The 22,818-nt window shown below is 32.7% G+C and overlaps 1 protein-coding gene and 1 pseudogene across 1 annotated transcript; both read right to left on the bottom strand.

Moving 5' to 3' along the window:
• Window positions 1–2,257: 2,257 nt before the first annotated feature.
• Window positions 2,258–3,934, bottom strand: LOC131610564 (uncharacterized). The gene is made up of 3 exons (XM_058882534.1): window positions 3,359–3,934; window positions 2,913–3,157; window positions 2,258–2,808 (listed from the first exon to the last, which is right to left on the bottom strand). Exons 1-3 carry the CDS (start codon window positions 3,824–3,826, stop codon window positions 2,562–2,564), a joined length of 960 nt encoding a protein of 319 aa, XP_058738517.1. The 5' UTR covers window positions 3,827–3,934; the 3' UTR covers window positions 2,258–2,561.
• A 4,875-nt stretch (window positions 3,935–8,809) lies between these two features.
• Window positions 8,810–19,491, bottom strand: LOC131615028 (protein FAR1-RELATED SEQUENCE 5-like; annotated as a pseudogene).
• Window positions 19,492–22,818: the final 3,327 nt, after the last annotated feature.

Here is a 22,818-nt window from a genome sequence, read left to right as displayed (position 1 = left end):
AAAAAATGGTTAGCGCCTCAATTTAGATATGTCATCATGGTGTACTGATGAACTGTGATGACTTTGGCGTTGTTGTATGCGCGTTTTGTTGCAGTGTCTGTTCAGGGAAGATATTTTTTATTCAAATGGACAACACTAAGGATGGATGGGTCAATCAATAGACCACCTATTTTGGATGACACCAATTATGATTATTGAAAAGTTAAGATGGTTGCTTTTCTTAAATTCATAGACAACAAAATATGGAAGGTTGTGATTAAAGGTTAGAAACACTCTGTGATTACTTCTTAAGATGATACAACAAACTTAAATCCCGAAGTCGACTGGTCTAAAAATGAAAATGATGAATCTCTTGGAAACGACAAATCCTTGAATGTTATATTCAATGGCTTTGAAAAGAACATGTTCAGATTAATCAACATGTGTACTGTAGCTAAAGAGGGTTGAGAGATTCTCAAAACTGCCTATGAAGGCACATCGAAAGTGCGTATGTCAAGATTGCAGCTCCTCACAACAAAGTTTCAGAATATGATAAAGATGGAAGATGAATCCATATCTGATTTCAACATTCGTCTTCGTGACATAGCCAACAATTCATTTGCTCTGGGAGAGAAGATGTCAGAAGAAAAGTTGTTCAAAAAAACCCTCAGATCTTTGCCTAAGAAGTTTAACATGAAGGTAACAACAATTGAAGAATTACAAGACTGAAGCAAAAGTTGATGAACTCATTGTGCCTTTACAAACCTTTGAGATGACTATAAGTGAGAAATCTGAAAAGAAGAACAAGAGTAAATATATATTTTGTATCCAACACTGAATAGAATGAAGACCATAATGAGAAGGATATTGAAAGCCTCTCAAATGCTAAAACTCTTATTGGAAGAAAATTTAACAAATTCCTGAGAAGGCTGGACAGATAATGGAGGACAAATGTCCAAGACAAGGGGTCAGACGTCAATTGTCAGAGAAAGAGTAAAAATGATGACAATACTACAAAGGCAAATGAGTTAAATATCATGAATGTGATGGGTTTGATCACATCAAAGCTGAATGTCCTACTTTTCTAAAGAAACAGAAAAAAGGGATTGTCAATCACTTGGTCTGATTCTAATGGTGAAAGTGAAGGGGAAACAACTAAAAAAGTAATGGCTTTCAATAGGAAGTATGAGTCTGAAGGATACTCTAGTGAATAAGACATGACTGAAAAAAAAGTTAGATGCAACATTCAGGCTCTTACACAGCAAGTGGGAGGAAGCTTGCATGATCAGGGAGAAACAGATGAAAACCATAAGTGATCTCTTCCAATAAAAAGAGAAACTTTTTTCAATCATCACTGAGCTGGAAGAGAAAGTAACCTTGTCAAAATTCAAACTTGATAATATGACAAAACATGTACGTATGTTGAGCAATGGTATTGATGAGCTAGATGAAATCTTGGAATGGTGGAAAGTTGTTAGGGAATATGAAGGCTATAGGTTTTGATTATGTGGAGATCAACGCATAGGTGATTTAACAATGCGATGCATCTTCATCCGATGGGAGGTTAGATGAATGCAAACACATTCAAATGCAAAGTAATCAAAACATTATTTTGTCCAATAAATTCTATGACGTTCTTTGATTTTAGAAACCAATCAAGACTAAAACTTGATAATTGAGAATTTTACCCGTGTTTCATTTTTATAGCACCACTAGTCAAAGAAAATTAGAAAATTAGAAAGAAAAAATACCCTATGAGGAAGCTACACACATATGGATAAGGGAAAACATGAAGTGAGGCCTCACATACCTTCAATAGTGAAAAAACACACACGCATGATCTGCATAAATAGTTAAACAAGATTAATTTTAATAGACGATGTTATTTTAGTCAGTAGAACTAGTGCTTGTCTAGAAATATTATAATTATAATTCTCAAATTAGTCCTTTTTTTATTGTAGAATTCAAATACGCTGAGGGGGTGTTTTGCAAAGTCAAATTCTAGAATTAATAAATTTTCAACTAAAAGAAGTGATGAGAAAGAGGAGAGGCTTCTTGGGTTATAATAGGTTTTCATATATAATTTGAATATGTGGAAGAGGTGTTTTGCAAATTTGAATTCTAGAATCTAAAATTTTTCAAGCCATAAAAGAAAAAGTGCTAGGGAAAGAGGAGAAGTTTCATGGGTTATAACTCGTAAGGAAGAATACACGGCTTATTTTTTAGTTCTTCATGTATTTATGAGAAATGGAAAAAAAATTCTCATTGTTGAGACTAATTCCAGCCATTTTGTCAACATTTAAATATCCACTTGGATTGTTTTACACTTCATGATTTATGCGTCAAACAACTAATTACACACAACAAATTACACAGCATGTTTCGTTTTTTTTATCCAGAAACATGTATGTGCAATTCTCTTTTGGATTCATTTATCATTTATAGAAGCAAATTGACATAATTAACACTATATCCACAATTAAGCTTTCTCAGAAGGCATACATTGAAGAGGTATGTTATTGCTTGACCTGGAGAGATAGATCAAGCATCTTATTAAGAGGATGGAGTACAGGCGGATCAGCTCAGAACCTCTTGATGAATTCGTAAATGTGATTACTGATGTCCTCTGCTGCTTCTTGATTGTTGAAGTGAGCCACACCTTTTTGCACAATCACTTCCTCCAAATTTGGCACCTCTTCCTTGAATCCTCCTCCATGGACATACTCCTTCACGCCGGGCGTGGTGTATACGATGTCTAATTCACCTGTAATGAATTTCACAGGCGCCTTGATTTTGACTCCAGTCCATGGTGCTGTGAGCTCCCAATTTCTGCAATACAAATAGTTTAAATGCCCTTAGAATTGAGACTCTTTTCATAGTTGGTTTTTATTTGTGAAGAACAATTGTTGAAGCACAGAGAAAAAGAAAACTACAAGTTAAAGTTTCTATAGTAGTTCAATCCTCCAGTGAAGCCAGTTTTCTCAAATTTGGATACAAAATAAGCAAGATCATCTTCTGTGAGCCAAGAGGGTAAAGTGTCGGGAGTATCCGGGTTGAATCCAGTTCCATACTTTCCCTTTGGAAAAATTGGAGGACCAGTTTGGCGAGTTGTGAGGATATTTTTCAGCACATATGCAGTGCCAACTTCAGCCATCTCAGCTTCCATTTTGCCCGGTTCCTGTGATACAAAAAAAACAATTATGACATATAGATCTATCATTACAGCGATTTCTCGTTTTTTCCGGTAGAAATCAATTATTCTCTGCAAGAGCAGAGACTAATCCCTCGAACCAGAGAACACCACACATAATCCATCATCATCAAACAGAACTCAGTCTAAGATTCTTAATGATAAATGAAAGATTGGAAAAGTAATGACCTGAAATCTGCACATGTAATAATCATCTCCATAAGCAGCTCGCCTACCATCTATGGTTTTGACTTTAGGGTTTCTACGGACAAAAGGAACACTGAGACACACATAGGCTTTGATTCTTTCAGGGCGAAACAAGCATAAATACCATCCAACAAGAGCACCCCAATCATGAGCCACGAGAAACACTTGTTCAACACCGAGTGAATCAATAAGAGCAACTATGTCACCAACCAAATGGAAAATCGTATAGCTGTTAATGGAAGCTGGAGCATCGGTGTCGCCGTATCCACGGAGATCCGGAGCCACCGCGCGGTAACTGAGGGAGCCGAGAGCAGCAATCTGGTGGCGCCATGAGTACCAGAGTTCAGGGAAGCCGTGAAGGAACAAAACAACCGGTCCTTCTTTGCCTTTCTCAGCGATATGCATTTTGATTCCATTCACTTCCACTGTTCTGTGTTCTATTCCTTTCATCTTCTTTTTTCCTTCTTTTCTTTTCTCCGCAAAAAGAAACTAGTGTATGTTTGACAATCACGAAAAATAAACTACTATATCATGTCGGAGTCTACAATAAAGAAAGTTATTGTTCTTTTTTATACAGCGAGGAAAGATAAACTATATTTGTCTTATCTCTATTGATTTTAGTATCAATATCAATTTAGAAATGAAAATTATTAATAGCAAAATACAAAGTTTGTCATGTTTGATATTTCTTCTTGGAAATCTTTTCTAATGTCAATTTTGTCCAACTAATTGTTTGTTTTTCCGTTGTCTCTCTTCCTCTCTCTATATCCATCTTCATTTCAATGTCCCATTTCAAAATTGAATAATGATATTTGATATAATATTTTTTCTTAATATAAAATGGAATATGTTTTGGGTTGGTCAAATGACCAATAAGACCAATTAAATATAAATGTGGTAAACCGTACATTAAGGGTGTGTTTGGTTCGGGGTAGATGGAGGGGAGGGGGGGAGGGAATATTTTTAATTAAATGTGTTTGGTTCAAATTTTATGAGGGGAGGGAAGGGGAGGGGAGCAAAACCCCTCCAAAACACACTTTTTGCGTTCCTCCAAATCGGAGGGATTTGGAGGGGAGGAGAGGGAATATCAACTTTAATATTTTAAAAAATATTATAATTACTATAATATCCTCAGTTTAATTTTAATATTTTAAAATTATTCATTTTCTTTATTGCTCTCTTCTGTGTGATTTTTCTCGATTGCTTCTATCAACTTATTATAATTATTCTCTACCTTCAAATTATTTTAAAATTTTTGTCCTTAATATAAATCATAATCATTTCACTTTTTTATTTTTTTTATAACTCTTTTATGTTTATTTATGTTTTTTTTCTAATTTTGTTATGAATCCTTTCATATTTTCTTTTATATCAAATTTTAAATTTTTCATTTTAATTAATTTATTTATTTTATTAAAAAATTTAAACTATTTATATTTAATAATAAATTATTTTATGTATTTTATGTGTTAAATAATTCATTACGATTTCAAAGTTATCAACATATAGTTTAATTTGTTTTTGAACATTTTATTCAAATTAAGTGAATTCAATTTTTTAACGTTATGTAGTAAATTATAATTTTTTAGTCACCCAATATTAAAAATTTTACTAACAAAAAATATGTATAAAATTTTTCACATTTGAATATTATATTGTAACACTTATATAAGATAACTAGTAAAGGACCCGTGCGTTCGCACGGGTCACGCAAAGTCGATATGAATAATAAATAAATATATAAAGATAGTTAATAAATATATATAAAAGATATGTAAATTAAAAATAAAAAACATTTGAAATTATAATTGTCATATAAATAGTAGTTTAATCTAGGTAGAAATATATACTTGAGTAGAAAAAATAAATGAAATAATTAAGTAGTCTTCCACCCGTGCATTCTCACACACATCATACAATATCGTTACAAATCTATCATGAGTAGTCATCTAGCTGTGCGTTCACATGGATTGTACATGTTATAAATAATAAATAAATATAATACATGTGATTATATTTATTGCACAATGTTATAAATAATAAATAAATATATGATTATATTTATTTGATTTGGTAACATGTACAAAATTTGTTGCCCAACTTTTGTTCATTGTCACTCATACCCCTATCTTATTATAAGCATTTGAAATCTTTTTCACTTATTTTAAATAAAAATCTCAATACATTTAATAGATTTATTTTTTCAAAAATATCATTTATAGGTTAATATCAACATATAAAAATAAAGAAATTTTTTGTAATAAAACTAATATATTACATATAATTTTAAAAAGAACATAAAAAATAAATAATATTTATAGATAAAACTATATGAAGTGCAAATATTGTATTAAAATTGTCTTTTAATTATATCCGTGTTAATAATAATGACTATTGCAATTCTTAACATTTAATACCACTATTTATGAAGAAATGGTCTAAATTAAATATAATATTAATTTATCCTATTGCACTTCTTAACATTTAAGACCACTATAAATACAACAAATACACAATTTCTATATATATAAAAAATTCATCGTAAAAATGTTCAAATATTAGAGTTCTGAATCAATTAATTTTTTATTTTTTTAAATATTCCTTAATGATTTACTATTCTTGTATTTTATTTTAGAGTGAAGACCCATTTTGGTCCCTCACAAATATTACACGAGTCAAATTAGTCCCTCACAAAAAAATTGACCCAACTTAATCCCTTACAAAATTTAACCGGATCATATTAGTCCTTCTGCTAATATTTTTTCAAATCGGTTTTTTCCTACTTCTAAATCGGTTCTTTTCATCCTTTTAAACCGTGAACACGTTGGATTTTTTTTTTAAATACTTAAATTAATTTTTATTTTTAATTTCATTTTTAAATAGTTATCAATGAATAATATCAAAAAAGCCAAAATTATTTTTAAACAAGTAATTTCCATGATTTCTACTAATATTAACAAATTCTATACATAAATTTTTACCTATGAGATCTCAAATCCAAGTCCCTTCAAGTTAAATGATTTTCACTTTACATCTAGACAAATCAATTTCTATCAATAAATTGACTATCATTTACAACTAGAAAAATCAATTTTTATTGTTAGTAAAGTGACTATTATTTACAACAAGACAAATCAATTTCTATTGTTAGTAAAGTGACTATCATTTACAACTAAATAAATCAATTTCTATTGTTAATAAAGTGATTATCATTTACAACTAGACAAATCAATTTCCAGGGTTAGTAAAGTGACTATCAATAACAACTAGACAAATCAATCTCTATTGTTAGTAAAATGACTATCATTTACAAATAGACAAATCAATTTCTATTTTATTAAATTGACTTTCATTTAATCTGAAGAGACTTAGGTTCAAGACCATATTTATACAAATTTTGTATTTTTTATTTTAAATTTAGAATTGTTTAAGATTAACCACATGAGCCTGTGTTCAACTCCTTATAAAAAATAATTTTGACTTTTTTATATTATTAATTTATAATTGTTTAAAAATGAATTTAAAAATAAAAATCAACTTAGGATTTAAAAAATGAAAAATAAATAAAATCCAACGTGGCAGTACAGTCACAGTTTAAAACTAAGAAAAAACCGGTTTGAAAAAAATATTAAGAGAAGGACTTATATGATCCGGTTAAATTTTATAAGGGACTAAATTGGGTCTATTTTATTGTGAAGGACTAATTTGACTCGTGTAATATTTGTGAGGGACCAAAATGGGTCTTCACTCTTTATTTTATAAGTTAGTTGTTTACAAAATTTTGATTTTAAATTATAAACAAATTGAGATAAATCTATAGAAAAAAAAATAATATATGGATTAAAAAATCTATAGTGTAATCATTAAAGAGATTGTATGACTTAAATTTTGTGACACAAATCTTCGAATTCAAATTTTGGAATACAAAATTTGGAAAAATAGGTGTATTCATATTTGTTAAATTTGTGTAGTAATTTAGAAATTATATGTTATAGTAACTAATAAGTGATTAAACATATGATCTATAATATCGGTTCAATTTAAGTAAATATTTTTGTCGGCCCGTTAGAAAAATAGGTTCGGCTCGTCGAGCACACCTATAATTTAGGGTTTAGGGTTTAAACTAAAATATATCATAAATATAAAATATATTCAAATTAAATATAATATTAATTTACCCTATTGCACTTCTTAAAATTTAAGAGCACTATACATACAATAAATACACCATATATATATATATATATATATATATATATATATATATATATATATATATATATATATAGGGGGCGACTCAAGCGAGAACGCTTTGCTATTATGAGAAATGAGAACAAGTAATTAGAACCGTTAGATCTATTTAATTTATATTAGTGGATCAGATTTCATTTTAATTAAAAATGGCACGTGAGATCTTTCTATTTAATGTTAACAAATCAGACCATTTTTTTTATTTTATTATTATTATTATTATTATAATTACAACCTATACTTTTTTTTTAATTGAAACTATTGACAGTCTTCTCCAATTCACTGCCATTGACGGTCTTCTCCTCCAATCTCATGGAGTTTATTTATCATTCTTCATCTCTCTATTTTCCCTGTATCTTCTCTTGCTCAGAATTTATGAAGTGATCAAGACCTATTTTATTCTATTTTAACACCTCCATTTTTTCCTCTCCTGTAAGTAATATTGTTACAACTTACAACTAGTAAAAATATGCATCATTGTATGCTTTACCGTGGAAAACAAAGAATCCAAAAGTAAATGATTTGTGAATCTTTATTATTCAAGTACTTTTTGCTAACAAAATATATTTTGGATTAGTAGTTTTTTTATTAGTTTAATGAAGATAGAGTAAGATTTATTTATCTATTTTAAATCAATCAAAAGCTATTGCAGTCCTTGAAAATCTGTTAACATTAACATGCATTCTTGGCATTTGTAGATTTTAAAAAGTAGAATTCTAGCATGGCTTATACATGAACTAAGAAATAAAAGGTACATGAAAAGCTTTGATGCATTAAATTTAATTAATCTGTTAGCAAAACCTTAGAGCTACCTTGTCTAGATATTTTATTTTAGAAGTTATATTATGTACTAAGCCAATCTATTTTGAAAGAAAACCAAAAGTTGTAGTATACTAGGCTGATAGTGCCACAAAAGTTGTCTATGGAAGTACTAAAATTTAAAATTAATAAATAACTCCATATAAGTGTTAGTTATTTTTAAAACTAACTAAAATAGTCAACTGCAAATTAAAATCTTCAAGAGGCACTCCAAATTCTGAATTCCTTCGATGCCAAAATTATTTTTAAAGAAATTATTCATTGAGCACAGCATTCCTGCATATAAATCAAGATATAGAAAAACATGAGATTAAATATTTATTATATGTGAGTGATTAAGTATAAAAAAGAATGCTTACCGGATTATAGATTGGGTACTTTAGGACAATTACGGCTGTCATGATATGTATATTGACCACATGCTTTACAAAGTCTCGCTCTTTTTTGTTGTTGTTCAATAGCCTTCTCTTTTCCTCCTTTAAATCGTTTACCACTTCCTTTCGTCTTTGAAATTTGCGGTGGACGAATTTCTACTTCTTTAGGAATATTACATACAATGAAGGACTCAACTTCTTTATCTTTGGTTTGGGTAGAACTACCTTCAAATTTAATTAGTTGTTTTTTCATGCTAATAGCTCCACTTATTACAACGCTTAATTTTTCCTTACTTTGTCCGGCCATATGCATATAAGTGAAAAAGTAATCCCATGCAGTTGATATAAGTTGACTTACACTTTTTGGTTTAGAACACCCTTCCAACACCTTGTCATCAACACCAAAAATAGACTTACTAGTTGCCAACTTGGTCCACCTATTAATGATGTATTTAATTGGTATTTCATTTATACCTTTAACCTTTAGAACACAAAGTATATGCCTACATAGTATGCCTTGAGATTGAAACATTTTGCATGAACAATTTGCATCATTATCACAAATAGTATAAATAATCTCACGAAATTTACGATTGTCTCCACTATTATCAACTATAAGTAGTATTTCCACCCCATCTTTCACATCTTTACTTTCAACTCCACAATCTACACATGCGATCCATAACTCCTTTTGAAATATGTAAAAATTTTCACGAGTATAGATATCTCTTCCGTGCTTCTCTAAAGCACGATCCAACTTTAGTATTGGTTGAGAATGTAAGGAATCATTATCAGCAAGTATCTATTTATGCCTTTGAGCTTCTATGGCAGACTCAAACCTCATCCAAAATTCAACCAAACCAATCTTAGAATTCAAAAAGGTGCGATAAAAAGAATTTTCACTCTCGGATATAGATGTTGTTCTCAATATTCCACCCAAAAAAATATCTTTAGAATACGCTGGGATCCACATACTTCTAATATCATACAAATTTGAGAGCCAGTCATTCTTTTACAAGTTAAACTTAATCATGACAGAATTCCACGATGTTTCAAATTCGTGTGGCGTCTCTGAACTCCAAACAAAAGACTTGAAACTATTATTGAACTCATCATTGGCATTTATAGTAACACCAACCTTTTCAGATACTTTTTTCATGATGTGCCACATGCAAAATCTATGAGAAGAAGAATCAAAAGTCTTTTCTATTGCAAGTTTCATGGCGGGATCTTGATCTGTTATTATAAGATCAGGTTTATGTCCTCCCATCGCTTCCAAAAACTTTTCAAACAACCAAATGAATGAATCACTTTTCTCATTTTCTAGAAAGGCAGCTCCAAAAGAAACACATTGTCTATGGTGGTTCAATCCGATAAATGGTGCAAAAATCATAGAATATTTGTTTGTTTCATATGTAGTGTCAAAAGAAATCACATCTCTAAACAAAGAGTAATTTTTTCTGCAAATACCATCTGCCCAAAATATATGTTTTAATCGACCTTCAATATCTACCTCATATTCATAATAAAATGAAGGATTTGCTTCTTGTTTCCTCTTAAAATTATCAACAAACACACACGCGTTAGAATCTTTAGTCAATGTCTTTAAATCTCTCAAGCAATTTTGAAGATCCTTTTGTGTGCACCCAACATTTTCATAACCTCCAAGTTGTTCTTTTAATAAGTGATATGTTTTTTATGGTCCAACATTTGCTCGACTATTAGCATATAATATATTCCTATGAACAGGGTTCACTTTTCTTGCTGATCTAAGAAATTGTCTCTTCCTTGGCGTGGAAAGTTCATGTGTATGACTTTCATGGAATCGAGCAAGCTCATATTTTCCTTGCTCTGATAGTTTGAAAGCAGCTTTAGCATTACATCCTTCTCTTGTAAGACTCCTTCTTCGAACTTTAATGGTGGACTCATTTTCTTTTTCAATTTTCTCTTTTATTGGTTTGTAACCTTCTTTTGAGCAGACAAAATGTAACACTCCATTTATTTTCATAATTTAATTTAATTAATTTAATTGAATTATGGGGAATTATTTGGAATTATGGAAGATTATGAGGAATTAAGCAATTGGGCTTGTGTTGTGGTTAGTAAAGAGGGGGTGCATTGGTAGGCCCTATTACTAATTAAAATAATTTTATTTCAATTTTAATAAAATAGAAGGAGTTGTGGAATAGAGAGGGTTACAGCATTTTGGGAAAAGAGTCTGAACGTGAAAAGAGAAGAGGAGTGGAGAAGTGCGACGCGAGGAAGAACGAAGAATCAACCTTCAGGTAAGGGGGGACTCTTCCGTTTATCTTCTATTATGGGATTATAGGTAGTATGATATAATTTGATTGTGTTATTCGGCTCAATTGGGTTATGCTTAGGTTGTAGAAATGTTAGGTTTTTGGGAGAATTGATTTATAATGATTGTATTGATCATGCATGGTGATAATTGGATGGTTGAATGTATTATAAATGTGTTATAATATGTGTTATTTCACTGTATGCGAAATCTGGTTGGAATGAGATTGGTTTGGTAGTGATTCGGTGAAAGAGGGACGAAATCGCAGGCTATTTTCTGCTATTCGGAGTTCTGGAAATCGCCAGTTCGCGCCGCGTCCAGGGGTTGGCGCCGCGAACTGCTTGGCAGAAGGCCAGGAAGTTTTGTTGTGTTCAGTACACGCCGCGAGCATATGGCCGCGCCGCGAAGGCGTAGTTCCTTCTCGTTCCGCGCCGCGAAACCTTGTTTGTGCCGCGAAGGCGTAGTTCCGATTCGTTCCGCGCCGCGAATGTGTGTGGCGCCGCGTGCTGTTAGTTGTTGCGACAAGCCGTTTTGAAAGGTTTAAAAATGTGTAACTTTTAAACCGTAAATCGGATTTTGGTGCCGTTTCGAGTACAGTGAAGCTAATCAAATAATTTATATACTCAAATGGTGTTTTGAGTTGTGGCTTGAATTATTTTTAAAACACTCGATCTTATTTGTTTGTGGTGGGATATGTTTATAGGTACACTAATGAATGTTTTACCTGTATGATGTTGTGGTTATAACTGGTGTTTATTATACATGTATTGCTGGCGTGAAATGCGTGTTTTATTAATGATTATGACATTGATCGATTTATGTGGGTGATGAGCATGTTATGGTTGATGCATGCATTCATAATCATTATGTGGCTGGTCCTTGACGATGGTGGATCAGTGGTAGCTAATTCCCATTGTGTGGAATTAGTGAGTGGGTGTTACCGTATCCTTGACGATGGTGGGTCGGTGAGTTGGGTTATCCCAGATTTTGGTACCACATGCATATAGTTGCATTGCATTAGGCTGTTCTGCTATTATAACATGAATGGAAGATTGTCCAATGTTATAATATGTGTTAATCTGGTTATTTGCTTACTGATTGTATGGTTTGAATCTGATCATAACTGTGATTGGGTGAATGGCATGTGAAATGATATTTTATTATCTATATCTTATAACATTAGTTAAATGTGAATGAGACTCACCCTTACTGTTGTTATTTTTCAGATTGAGGAGTAGCTCTCGTACTTGGTGAGGATTAGCTCGTCAAGTAGTTCGTTAGAGTCAGTTGGGTCCGTGTCATGCTCTGGTCGTGTAACACTGGGGGCGTCGTTTAGAGTACTTGTTAAACTCTTTTTATTTTGGATGGATTTTTATGTTGATGTTTTAAGTCTGTGACTTGGCTGTTTGTTATTCAGATGTTAAGGATAATTCCGCTGTGTTAAACATGATGATCTGAATAAATTTGGTTGACGTTCTCTTTTATGGCATGACATGAGTATTATTTTAATTATATGGAAGTTGTAATGCCCTTTTCGTGTTTTACTCTGATTATTGTTTAATATTTATGCGGGGTATTAGAAGGGTGTTACAATAGTGGTATCAGAGCATAGTCGGTCGTTATGACCAGAGTCTTAGTGTCAGTTTTGCTTTCCTGTGTATGCGACTAGTAAGAGTTAACTGTCGATACTTCTGTTCTGATTAAATTGGTTGTGATTTAAGCAGAACAATGGCTGGAAGAGGAGGAAGAAACGATGATGCTATCGCTGAGGCTCTGGGCATGATTGCTGGTGTGCTGGGAGGAAATGCCAATGGAGCTGCGATCGGTGCTGACAGGCAGCTGAACAGTTTTCAGAGGAACAATCCTCCATTGTTCAAGGGCACGCATGATCCTGAAGGTGCTCAGAAGTGGCTTAAGGAGATCGAGAGAATCTTCAGAGTCATCGATTGTGCTGAGGATCTGAAAGTGAGGTATGGTACTCACATGTTGTCTGAAGAGGCTGACGACTGGTGGCTGACTACCAGGACTGAACTGGAAGCTGATGGGGTGGCTATTTCTTGGGCTGTGTTCAAGAGAGAGTTTTTGAGAAGGTACTTTCCTGAAGACGTAAGGGGTCGAAAGGAAATTGAATTTCTGGAACTAGTTCAAGGTAGCATGACAGTACCAGAGTACGCTTCGAAGTTCGTTGAGTTGGCAAAGTACTACGTCCACTACAACAATGATGAAGCTAGTGAATTCTCGAAGTGCGTCAAGTTCGAGAACGGTCTCCGCGATGAGATTAAGCAGGGTATCAGATATCAGAGAATCCGGAGATTTGTAGACTTGGTGGACTGTAGTAGGATCTTCGAGGAAGATAATCTCAAGCTGAAGTCATCTCACTCTCGCGAGTTAGATGACAGGAAAGGGAAGAAGCCTATGGATAAGGGTAAGCCATATGGTAGAGGTAATCCAAAGACTGGTGGTTGGAAGAAGCCTAGTGGGGGAGACTCCAGTGCTTTTGTCAGGTGCTATAACTGTGGTGAGGTCGGGCACCATAGGAATGAGTGCAAGCTGAATCAGAAGAAGTGCTTCAAGTGTGAAGAGGTGGGGCATGTTGCCGCTGATTGTAAGAAGAAGATTGTGACTTGTTACAATTGTGGTGAGGAGGGTCACATTAGCCCACAGTGTCCTAAACCGAAGAAGAACCAAGCTGGAGGGAAGGTCTTTGCTTTGTCTGGATCGGAAACCACTCCGGAGGATAGACTAATTAAAGGTACGTGTTTTATTCATGGCACACCTTTAGTTGCGATTATTGATACTGGAGCAACTCATTCTTTTATTTCTTGGGATTGTGCTGAGAGGTTGAATTTGGAAATATCTGAAATAAATGGAAGTATGGTTATTGATACTCCAGCGTCGGGGTCAGTAACTACTTCGTCTGCATGCTTGAATTGTCCGGTTGATATTTTTGGTAGGGAATTCGGGATGGACTTAGTGTGCCTTCCATTGAAACAACTCGATGTAATCCTGGGGATGAACTGGTTAGAATTTAACCGTGTTCACATCAACTATTTTTCGAAGACAGTAATCTTTCCTGAAGAAGTTCATTCTGATGATCTGGAGATGACGGCTAGACAAGTGGGTGAAGCTATCAAGGATGGTGCAACAGTGTTTATGTTGTTCGCATTGATGAATGTGAAAGAAAAAGTGGCGAGTAGCGAATTACCTGTGGTGTATGAATTCCCAGAAGTTTTTCCGGAAGAAGTGAATGAATTACCACCGGAAAGAGAAGTGGAGTTTTCTATTGATTTAATTCCGGGAACTAGCCCAGTGTCAATGGCACCATACCGTATGTCACCGTCTGAGCTGACAGAACTGAAGAAGCAGTTGGAAGAATTGCTGGAGAAGAAATTCATTCGTCCTAGTGTCTCTCCGTGGGGTGCACCTGTGTTGCTAGTGAAGAAGAGGGAGGGTTCAATGAGGCTGTGTGTGGATTACAGACAATTGAACAAGGTTACTATCAAGAATCGGTATCCCTTGCCGAGGATTGATGATTTGATGGATCAGTTGGTTGGAGCATGTGTGTTTAATAAGATTGATCTGAGGTCTGGGTATCACCAGATTCGTGTGAAAGACGATGATATTCAGAAGACCGCTTTCAGGACAAGGTATGGACATTACGAGTATTCGGTAATGCCGTTTGGAGTTACTAACGCACCTGGTGTATTTATGGAGTATATGAATAGGATATTTCATCCTTATCTCGATAAGTTCGTGGTGGTGTTTATAGATGATATCCTAATATATTCTAAGAGTAAGGAAGAACATGCAGAACATCTCAGAACTGTGTTAGAGCTGTTGAAAGAGAAGCAACTTTTTGCCAAACTGTCGAAGTGTGAATTCTGGTTAGAGGAAGTTAGTTTTCTGGGACATGTGATTTCTAAGAATGGTATTGTTGTTGATCCTACGAAAGTAGAAGCAGTGTCTCAGTGGGAAGCTCCGAAGTCAGTTTCCGAAATCCGTAGTTTCCTTGGTCTTGCGGGTTACTATAGAAAGTTCATTGAAGGTTTTTCAAAGTTAGCATTGCCGTTAACTAAGTTGACTAGGAAGGGTCAAGCTTTTGTTTGGGATTCGAAATGTGAAGAAGGATTCCAAGAGTTGAAGAAGAGGTTGACTAGTGCGCCGATCTTGATTTTGCCGAATCCGGCGGAATCTTTTGTTGTTTATTGTGATGCTTCGTTGTCGGGATTAGGAGGTGTACTAATGCAGAATCAACAGGTGGTCGCTTATGCGTCGAGACAACTCAAAGTGCATGAGAGAAACTATCCGACTCATGAATTAGAGTTGGCAGCAGTGGTATTTGTGTTGAAATTGTGGAGGCATTACCTATATGGTTCAAGGTTTGAAGTATTTAGTGATCACAAGAGTTTGAAGTATCTCTTTGGCCAAAAAGAGCTGAATATGAGACAAAGAAGATGGTTAGAATTTCTCAAGGATTATGATTTTGAACTGAATTATCATCTGGGTAAAACAAATGTTGTTGCCGATGCATTGAGTAGGAAGTCCTTGCATATGTCTATGCTTATGGTGAGAGAATTGGATTTACTTGAGCAATTCCGAGATTTGAGTTTAGTATGTGAAGACACTCCTACCAGTGTTAAATTGGGTATGCTGAAGCTGACTAGTGGTATTCTTGAGGAAATCCGAGAAGGTCATAAGACTGATGTAAAGTTGGTTGATAAGTTGACTCTGATTAACCAAGATAAAGGAGGTGAATTCAGAATCGACGAGAATGGTATAATAAGGTTTGGTAATCGTGTTTGTGTTCCTGACATTGCCGAATTGAGGAAGAGTATTCTTGAAGAAGGACATCTTAGCGGATTGAGTATTCATCCTGGTGCTACCAAGATGTATCATGACCTGAAGAAGCTGTTTTGGTGGCCTGGAATGAAAAAGGAAATAGCTGAATTTGTCTACGCTTGTTTGACTTGCCAGAAGTCGAAGATTGAGCATCAGAAACCGTATGGAGCTATGCAACCGTTATTTATTCCAGACTGGAAGTGGGATAGTATATCTATGGATTTTGTTTCAGGTTTTCCGAGGACGGTGAAGAATTGTGAAGCTATTTGGGTTATTGTGGACAGGTTGACAAAGTCTGCTCACTTTATACCAATGAGAATGGATTACCCAATGGAGAAGCTGGCTCAATTGTATATTGAAAAGATAGTGAGTTTACATGGTATTCCTTCGAGTATCGTGTCGGATAGAGATCCAAGGTTTACATCCAGATTCTGGGAAGGTTTGCAGAAGGCTTTGGGTACTAAGCTGAGATTGAGTTCTGCTTATCATCCACAGACGGATGGACAGACAGAAAGAACTATTCAATCACTAGAAGATTTGTTGCGTGCTTGTGTGTTGGAAAAGGGTGGTGCTTGGGATAGTTATCTACCCTTGATCGAATTTACTTACAATAATAGTTTTCACTCGAGTATTGGTATGGCTCCGTTTGAAGCTTTGTATGGTCGGAGGTGTAGAACGCCTTTATGTTGGTACGAATCTGGCGAAAGTGTTGTGATTGGGCCGGAAATTGTTCAGGAGACAACAGAAAGGATTAAGATGATTCAGGAGAAGATGAAGACTTCTCAGAGTCGTCAGAAGAGTTATCATGATAAAAGAAGGAGGACACTTGAATTTCAAGAAGGAGATCATGTGTTCTTGAGGGTGACTCCTACAACTGGTGTTGGTAGAGCACTGAAGTCAAGGAAGTTGACTCCGCGTTTTATTGGTCCGTTTCAAATTACGGAGAGGGTTAGAGAAGTGGCGTATCGCATTGCGTTGCCACCGACACTTGCAAATCTGCATGATGTATTCCATGTATCGCAGTTGAGGAAATACATTGCTGATCCGTCTCATGTGATCCAAGTCGATGATGTACAGGTAAAGGATAATCTGACAGTTGAAACTTTGCCTATGAGGATTGGAGATCGGAAGGTGAAACAATTGCGTGGCAAGGAGATAGCGTTGGTCAGAGTAGCTTGGGGAGGACCAGCAGGTGGGAATGTGACTTGGGAACTGGAAAGTCAGATGAAGGATTCCTATCCAGAGTTATTTGCCTAAGGTATGTTTTCGAGGACGAAAACTATTTAGTGGGGGAGAGTTGTAACACTCCATTTATTTTCATAATTTAATTTAATTAATTTAATTGAATTATGGGGAATTATTTGGAATTATGGAAGATTATGAGGAATTAAGCAATCGGGCTTGTGTTGTGGTTAGTAAAGAGGGGGTGCATTGGTAGGCCCTATTACTAATTAAAATAATTTTATTTCAATTTTAATAAAATAGAAGGAGTTGTGGAATAGAGAGGGTTACATCATTTTGGGAAAAGAGTCTGAACGTGAAAAGAGAAGAGGAGCGGAGAAGTGCGACGCGAGGAAGAACGGAGAATCAACCTTCAGGTAAGGGGGGACTCTTCCGTTTATCTTCTATTATGGGATTATAGGTAGTATGATAGAATTTGATCGTGTTATTCGGATCAATTGGGTTATGCTTAGGTTGTAGAAATATTAGGTTTTTGAGAGAATTGATTTATAATGATTGTATTGATCATGCATGGTGATAATTGGATGGTTGAATGTATTATAAATGTGTTATAATATGTGTTATTTCACTGTATGCGAAATCTGGTTGGAATGAGATTGGTTTGGTAGTGATTCGGTGAAAGAGGGACGAAATCGCAGGCTGTTTTCTGCTATTCGGAGTTCTGGAAATCGCCAGTTTGCGCCGCGTCCAGGGGTTGACGCCGCGAACTGCTTGGCAGAAGGCCAGGAAGTTTTGTTGTGTTCAGTACGCGCCGCGAAGGCGTAGTTCCTTCTCGTTCCGCGCCGCGAAACCTTGTTTGCGCCGCGAAGGCGTAGTTCCGATTCGTTCCGCGCCGTGAATGTGTGTGGCGCCGCGTGCTGTTAGTTGTTGCGACAGGCCGTTTTGAAAGGTTTAAAAATGTGTAACTTTTAAACCGTAAACGGGATTTTGGTGCCGTTTCGAGTAAAGTGAAGCTAATCAAATAATTTATATACTCAAATGGTGTTTTGAGTTGTGGCTTGAATTATTTTTAAAACACTCGATCTTATTTGTTTGTGGTGGGATATGTTTATAGGTACACTAATGAATGTTTTACCTGTATGATGTTGTGGTTATAACTGGTGTTTATTATACATGTATTGTTGGCGTGAAATGCGTGTTTTATTAATGATTATGACATTGATCGATTTATGTGGGTGATGAGCATGTTATGGTTGATGCATGCATTCATAATCATTATGTGGCTGGTCCTTGACGATGGTGGATCAGTGGTAGCTAATTCCCATTGTGTGGAATTAGTGAGTGGGTGTTACCGTATCCTTGACGATGGTGGGTCGGTGAGTTGGGTTATCCCAGATTTTGGTACCACATGCATATAGTTGCATTGCATTAGGCTGTTCTGCTATTATAACATGAATGGAAGATTGTCCAATGTTATAATATGTGTTAATCTGGTTATTTGCTTACTGATTGTATGGTTTGAATCTGATCATAACTGTGATTGGGTGAATGGCATGTGAAATGATATTTTATTATCTATATCTTATAACATTAGTTAAATGTGAATGAGACTCACCCTTACTGTTGTTATTTTTCAGATTGAGGAGTAGCTCTCGTACTTGGTGAGGATTAGCTCGTCAAGTAGTTCGTTAGAGTCAGTTGGGTCCGTGTCATGCTCTGGTCGTGTAACACTGGGGGCGTCGTTTAGAGTACTTGTTAAACTCTTTTTATTTTGGATGGATTTTTATGTTGATGTTTTAAGTCTGTGACTTGGCTGTTTGTTATTCAGATGTTAAGGATAATTCCGCTGTGTTAAACATGATGATCTGAATAAATTTGGTTGACGTTCTCTTTTATGGCATGACATGAGTATTATTTTAATTATATGGAAGTTGTAATGCCCTTTTCATGTTTTACTCTGATTATTGTTTAATATTTATGCGGGGTATTAGAAGGGTGTTACACAAAATACTTCCAACGCTTCATTCCTTCTTTGTTTTTACTTTCAGATGAGCAACGCACGCTAAATCCAACAGTATGTGCATATCTTTTATAAAATTGTTCAGCATCATCTAATGTATCAAATAACTGTCCTATCTTAGGCTTGGATTCTTCTTCACAATTTGGCACCCATTCATTTATCTTTTAAAAAGTAAAATAAATTATCAAAAAAACTTTGAACAAAATCACGTTTAAATTATAAAATAAAAAAAACCCAAAATTTATAATTAATTCAAATGCTCATTTACCTGAGATATGAGATTATCTTCTAAGTTACCAAGTCCATATTCACCGTCATGATTATCACTCATGCTTGAAAAAATAGAAAAATATATATAAGTATGAATATTAATATTTAATATTTTAAATATTAAAACATATAAATATTAATATTAACATACAATGTTTTAAATATCATCTCGTTAAGTGTAGAAATATTACCGAAATTATAAATGATGCAAGAACAATTTATATCAAATATGCAGTATCAATTTAAATTATTTTCATTACAAACCAACAAATTTTTTCAATATAGAGACATGTGTAATTTATTATAATTATCAAATAATATTAATAGCTATAAAACAATATATCACTGTTTCTATATGATGATATTACTAATCTTTTCTTACCTGAAACTATTGTTGGAGATAGTAACAAAATTAAGAGATGATGGATAGTAGGTAGCTTATGCAACTTCTATGAAAAATATCGAAAACAGTAAATAAGAATAGGGTTGGCGCTACCTGGCGGCAAGGGTTTTATATTGGTAGCAATTCTAATAATAATAATAAGGCAAGGGTTTTATATTCGTTGTAATAATAATAATAATAATAATAATAATAATAATAATAATAATAATAATAATAAAATAAAAAAAAGGTCTGATTTGTTAACATTAAATAGAAAGATCTCACGTGCCATTTTTAATTAAAATGAAATCTGATCCGCTAATATAAATTAAATAGATCTAACGGTTCTAATTACTTGTTCTCGTTTCTCATAATAGCAAAGCGTTTTCGCTTGAGTCGCCCCCTATATATATATATATATATATATATATATATATATATATATATATATATATATATATATATATATATATATATATATATATATATAGGGGACGACTCAAGTGAGAACACTTGGTTATTATGAGAAATGAGAACAATGAATCACGACCATTAAATTAAGGATCTTAGAAAGAGAAACCAATCCAGTCCATTAAAATCAAATTTAATGGTCGTGATTCATTGTTCTCATTTCTCATAATAACCAAATGTTCTCACTTGAGTCGTCCCCTATATATATATATATATATATATATATATATATATATATATATATATATATATATATATATATATATTTATATAAATTGATGAATAAAAAAACAATATTTACTCACAATATTGATATTAACCGTGTATCATTATTATTTTCAGATTTTAATTCACAATATCGATATTGATAGCATATCGTTATTTTTTATTATACTTTATTAATAGTGTATCAATTGAAATTTTTAATATCCTTTATTATTATTTAATTGTATCTTTAATTATAATTAATAAATTACATATATTTTTAAAAAGAACATAAAAAGATAAATAATATTTATAGATAAAGCTATATGAAGTATAAATATTGTATTAAAATTGTTTTTTTATTCATCAATTTATATATATATATATATATATATATGAGATAGGATCAAATGACATCAAGGTGTCAAAGTTTAATTTGACACCAAAATCTTAACCGTTAAAAGAATTGATATAAACAAATTTTACTACATATATTATTTTACCTATATTACTCTTCGTTAATTTATTGATTTTTTTTCCATGGCATCTCATTTAATTAAAACAGATATTTATTGTATTTTTAGTATAAATACTACTAATTTATATAAACCATGAATGAGATTCCTTATAATTTCTAATAATACAATGTTATATAAATACATTTAACAATATAAATTAATGTTAATATGTGAATTAAAGTAAAGATCACATATAAACTACAAAAATATCTTTAAAATCAATACATTTATAAATATCGATTATTTTCTCATTTAATTCATTTGATTAATATTATATATTTATTTTATTAATGATTTACTATTCTTATATTTTATTTTATATGTTATTTGTTTACTATAGTTTGAGTTTTAATTATATACAAATTGAAATAAATCTTTTAAAATATCGAAGTTTCTAATTTTCTATATAAATGACATTTTTTATATATGTCATTAATTAATTTGATAAATATTAAAATTTATATATATTTAATTTATACATATAATATTTTTTCTAACATTAAATACAATAATTTTTATTTGGAATACATTCCTAATGTTAATTTTTGAAGCGAACACTAAACGCTTCTTTGAAATACATTCCTAAAGTTAATTTCGTAAGCAAGTACAATTACTATATATCTTTTCCCATAAAATAGAGGAATAGGGGGAAAATAAAGGAATAGGATAATAATAACAAATATGGACATGAAATAAGCTGTTTAGTGGATTGTTATAATAATAATAAAAGGAACAAATTATTCTTCATTTATTAGATATTTATTATTTATCTATTTTTTAATTAAAAAAGATTTCAAAAATATAAGAATAAATAATATAGTGGTTCCTTCATTTATTAGATATTTATTATTTATATATTTTTTAATTAAAAAAGATTTCAAAAATATAATAATAAATAATATAGTGATTCCAAATTCAAATAATTCTGTGGTTCCAAATTATGTAGAGCTTATTCCTCACTGTCTAATTAATAAATCTCCATTCATATTCAATTTAATTTTTTATTTTTTAATTAAAATTATTTTATAAAATGTTAAAAATAAATAATATATTGATTACAAACATGTAGCATATTTTATTGATTAGGTAAGAAAAATTAATTTTAAATGTATATTTGAAATCTGCCACGTGATATTTATTTTGCGTGTGATATGCGGTAGCTCTTCATCTACTTTTTAGAAATTGTAGATTTGTCTATTGAGTTATATGCTAGTAACAATTGATTACACGGTTTCAACTATTGTTATAATTTTAATTATAATACTTTACACGGTTTTAACTTTTGGATTATATTAAGAAATAAAACATATTTCATGTTATTAAATCAAAATGATAATTTGGTCATAATTAATTTGATTTTATACACAATTTGTATAATGATAAAAAATATGTGTATGAAGATAAAAAAACCAAGGAAGTAGTCACAGATAAATAAATATTTAAAAACATGACATCCGTTTAAAAATAGACTTAATCACCTAGAACCACCAGTCCCAATAACAGTTTAAAAATAGACTTAATCACCTAGAACCACCTGTCCCAATAACAGGAACAGAACACCGGAACGCAATTCCGCCGCATGAGCCATAGCATGATAAGCAATAAAAGCAAGGTATCCTAAAATTGCAGACTCGTATATGGCATTGAGCTTGGTAATATAGCCAGTGCATTTGCACACAACACATTATTAAACCGCCGCCAACTACGGCTTCCGAGTGAAATGAAACGGTACTGGAAAATTTAACGTTGAATAAATCACAAAAATAAAATCAATGTTCATAATCAATCTTTCTAAATCAAATTAGTATTGAGA

Source organism: Vicia villosa, linkage group LG6 (assembly GCF_029867415.1).
Source record: "Vicia villosa cultivar HV-30 ecotype Madison, WI linkage group LG6, Vvil1.0, whole genome shotgun sequence".
Lineage (NCBI taxonomy): Eukaryota > Viridiplantae > Streptophyta > Magnoliopsida > Fabales > Fabaceae > Vicia > Vicia villosa.
Note: the sequence above shows the minus strand (reverse complement) of the source record. Positions and strands in the feature narration are given on the sequence as shown.

Excerpts from the sequence above, each read along its gene's own strand:
- LOC131610564 (XM_058882534.1), bottom strand. The coding sequence starts at position 3,826 with ATGAAAGGAATAGAACACAGAACAGTGGAAGTGAATGGAATCAAAATG. Across the intron at positions 3,158-3,358 it reads ATTACATGTGCAGATTTCAG|GAACCGGGCAAAATGGAAGC; the intron begins GTCATTACTTTT and ends TTTGTATCACAG. Across the intron at positions 2,809-2,912 it reads TACTATAGAAACTTTAACTT|AAATTGGGAGCTCACAGCAC; the intron begins GTAGTTTTCTTT and ends TTTGTATTGCAG.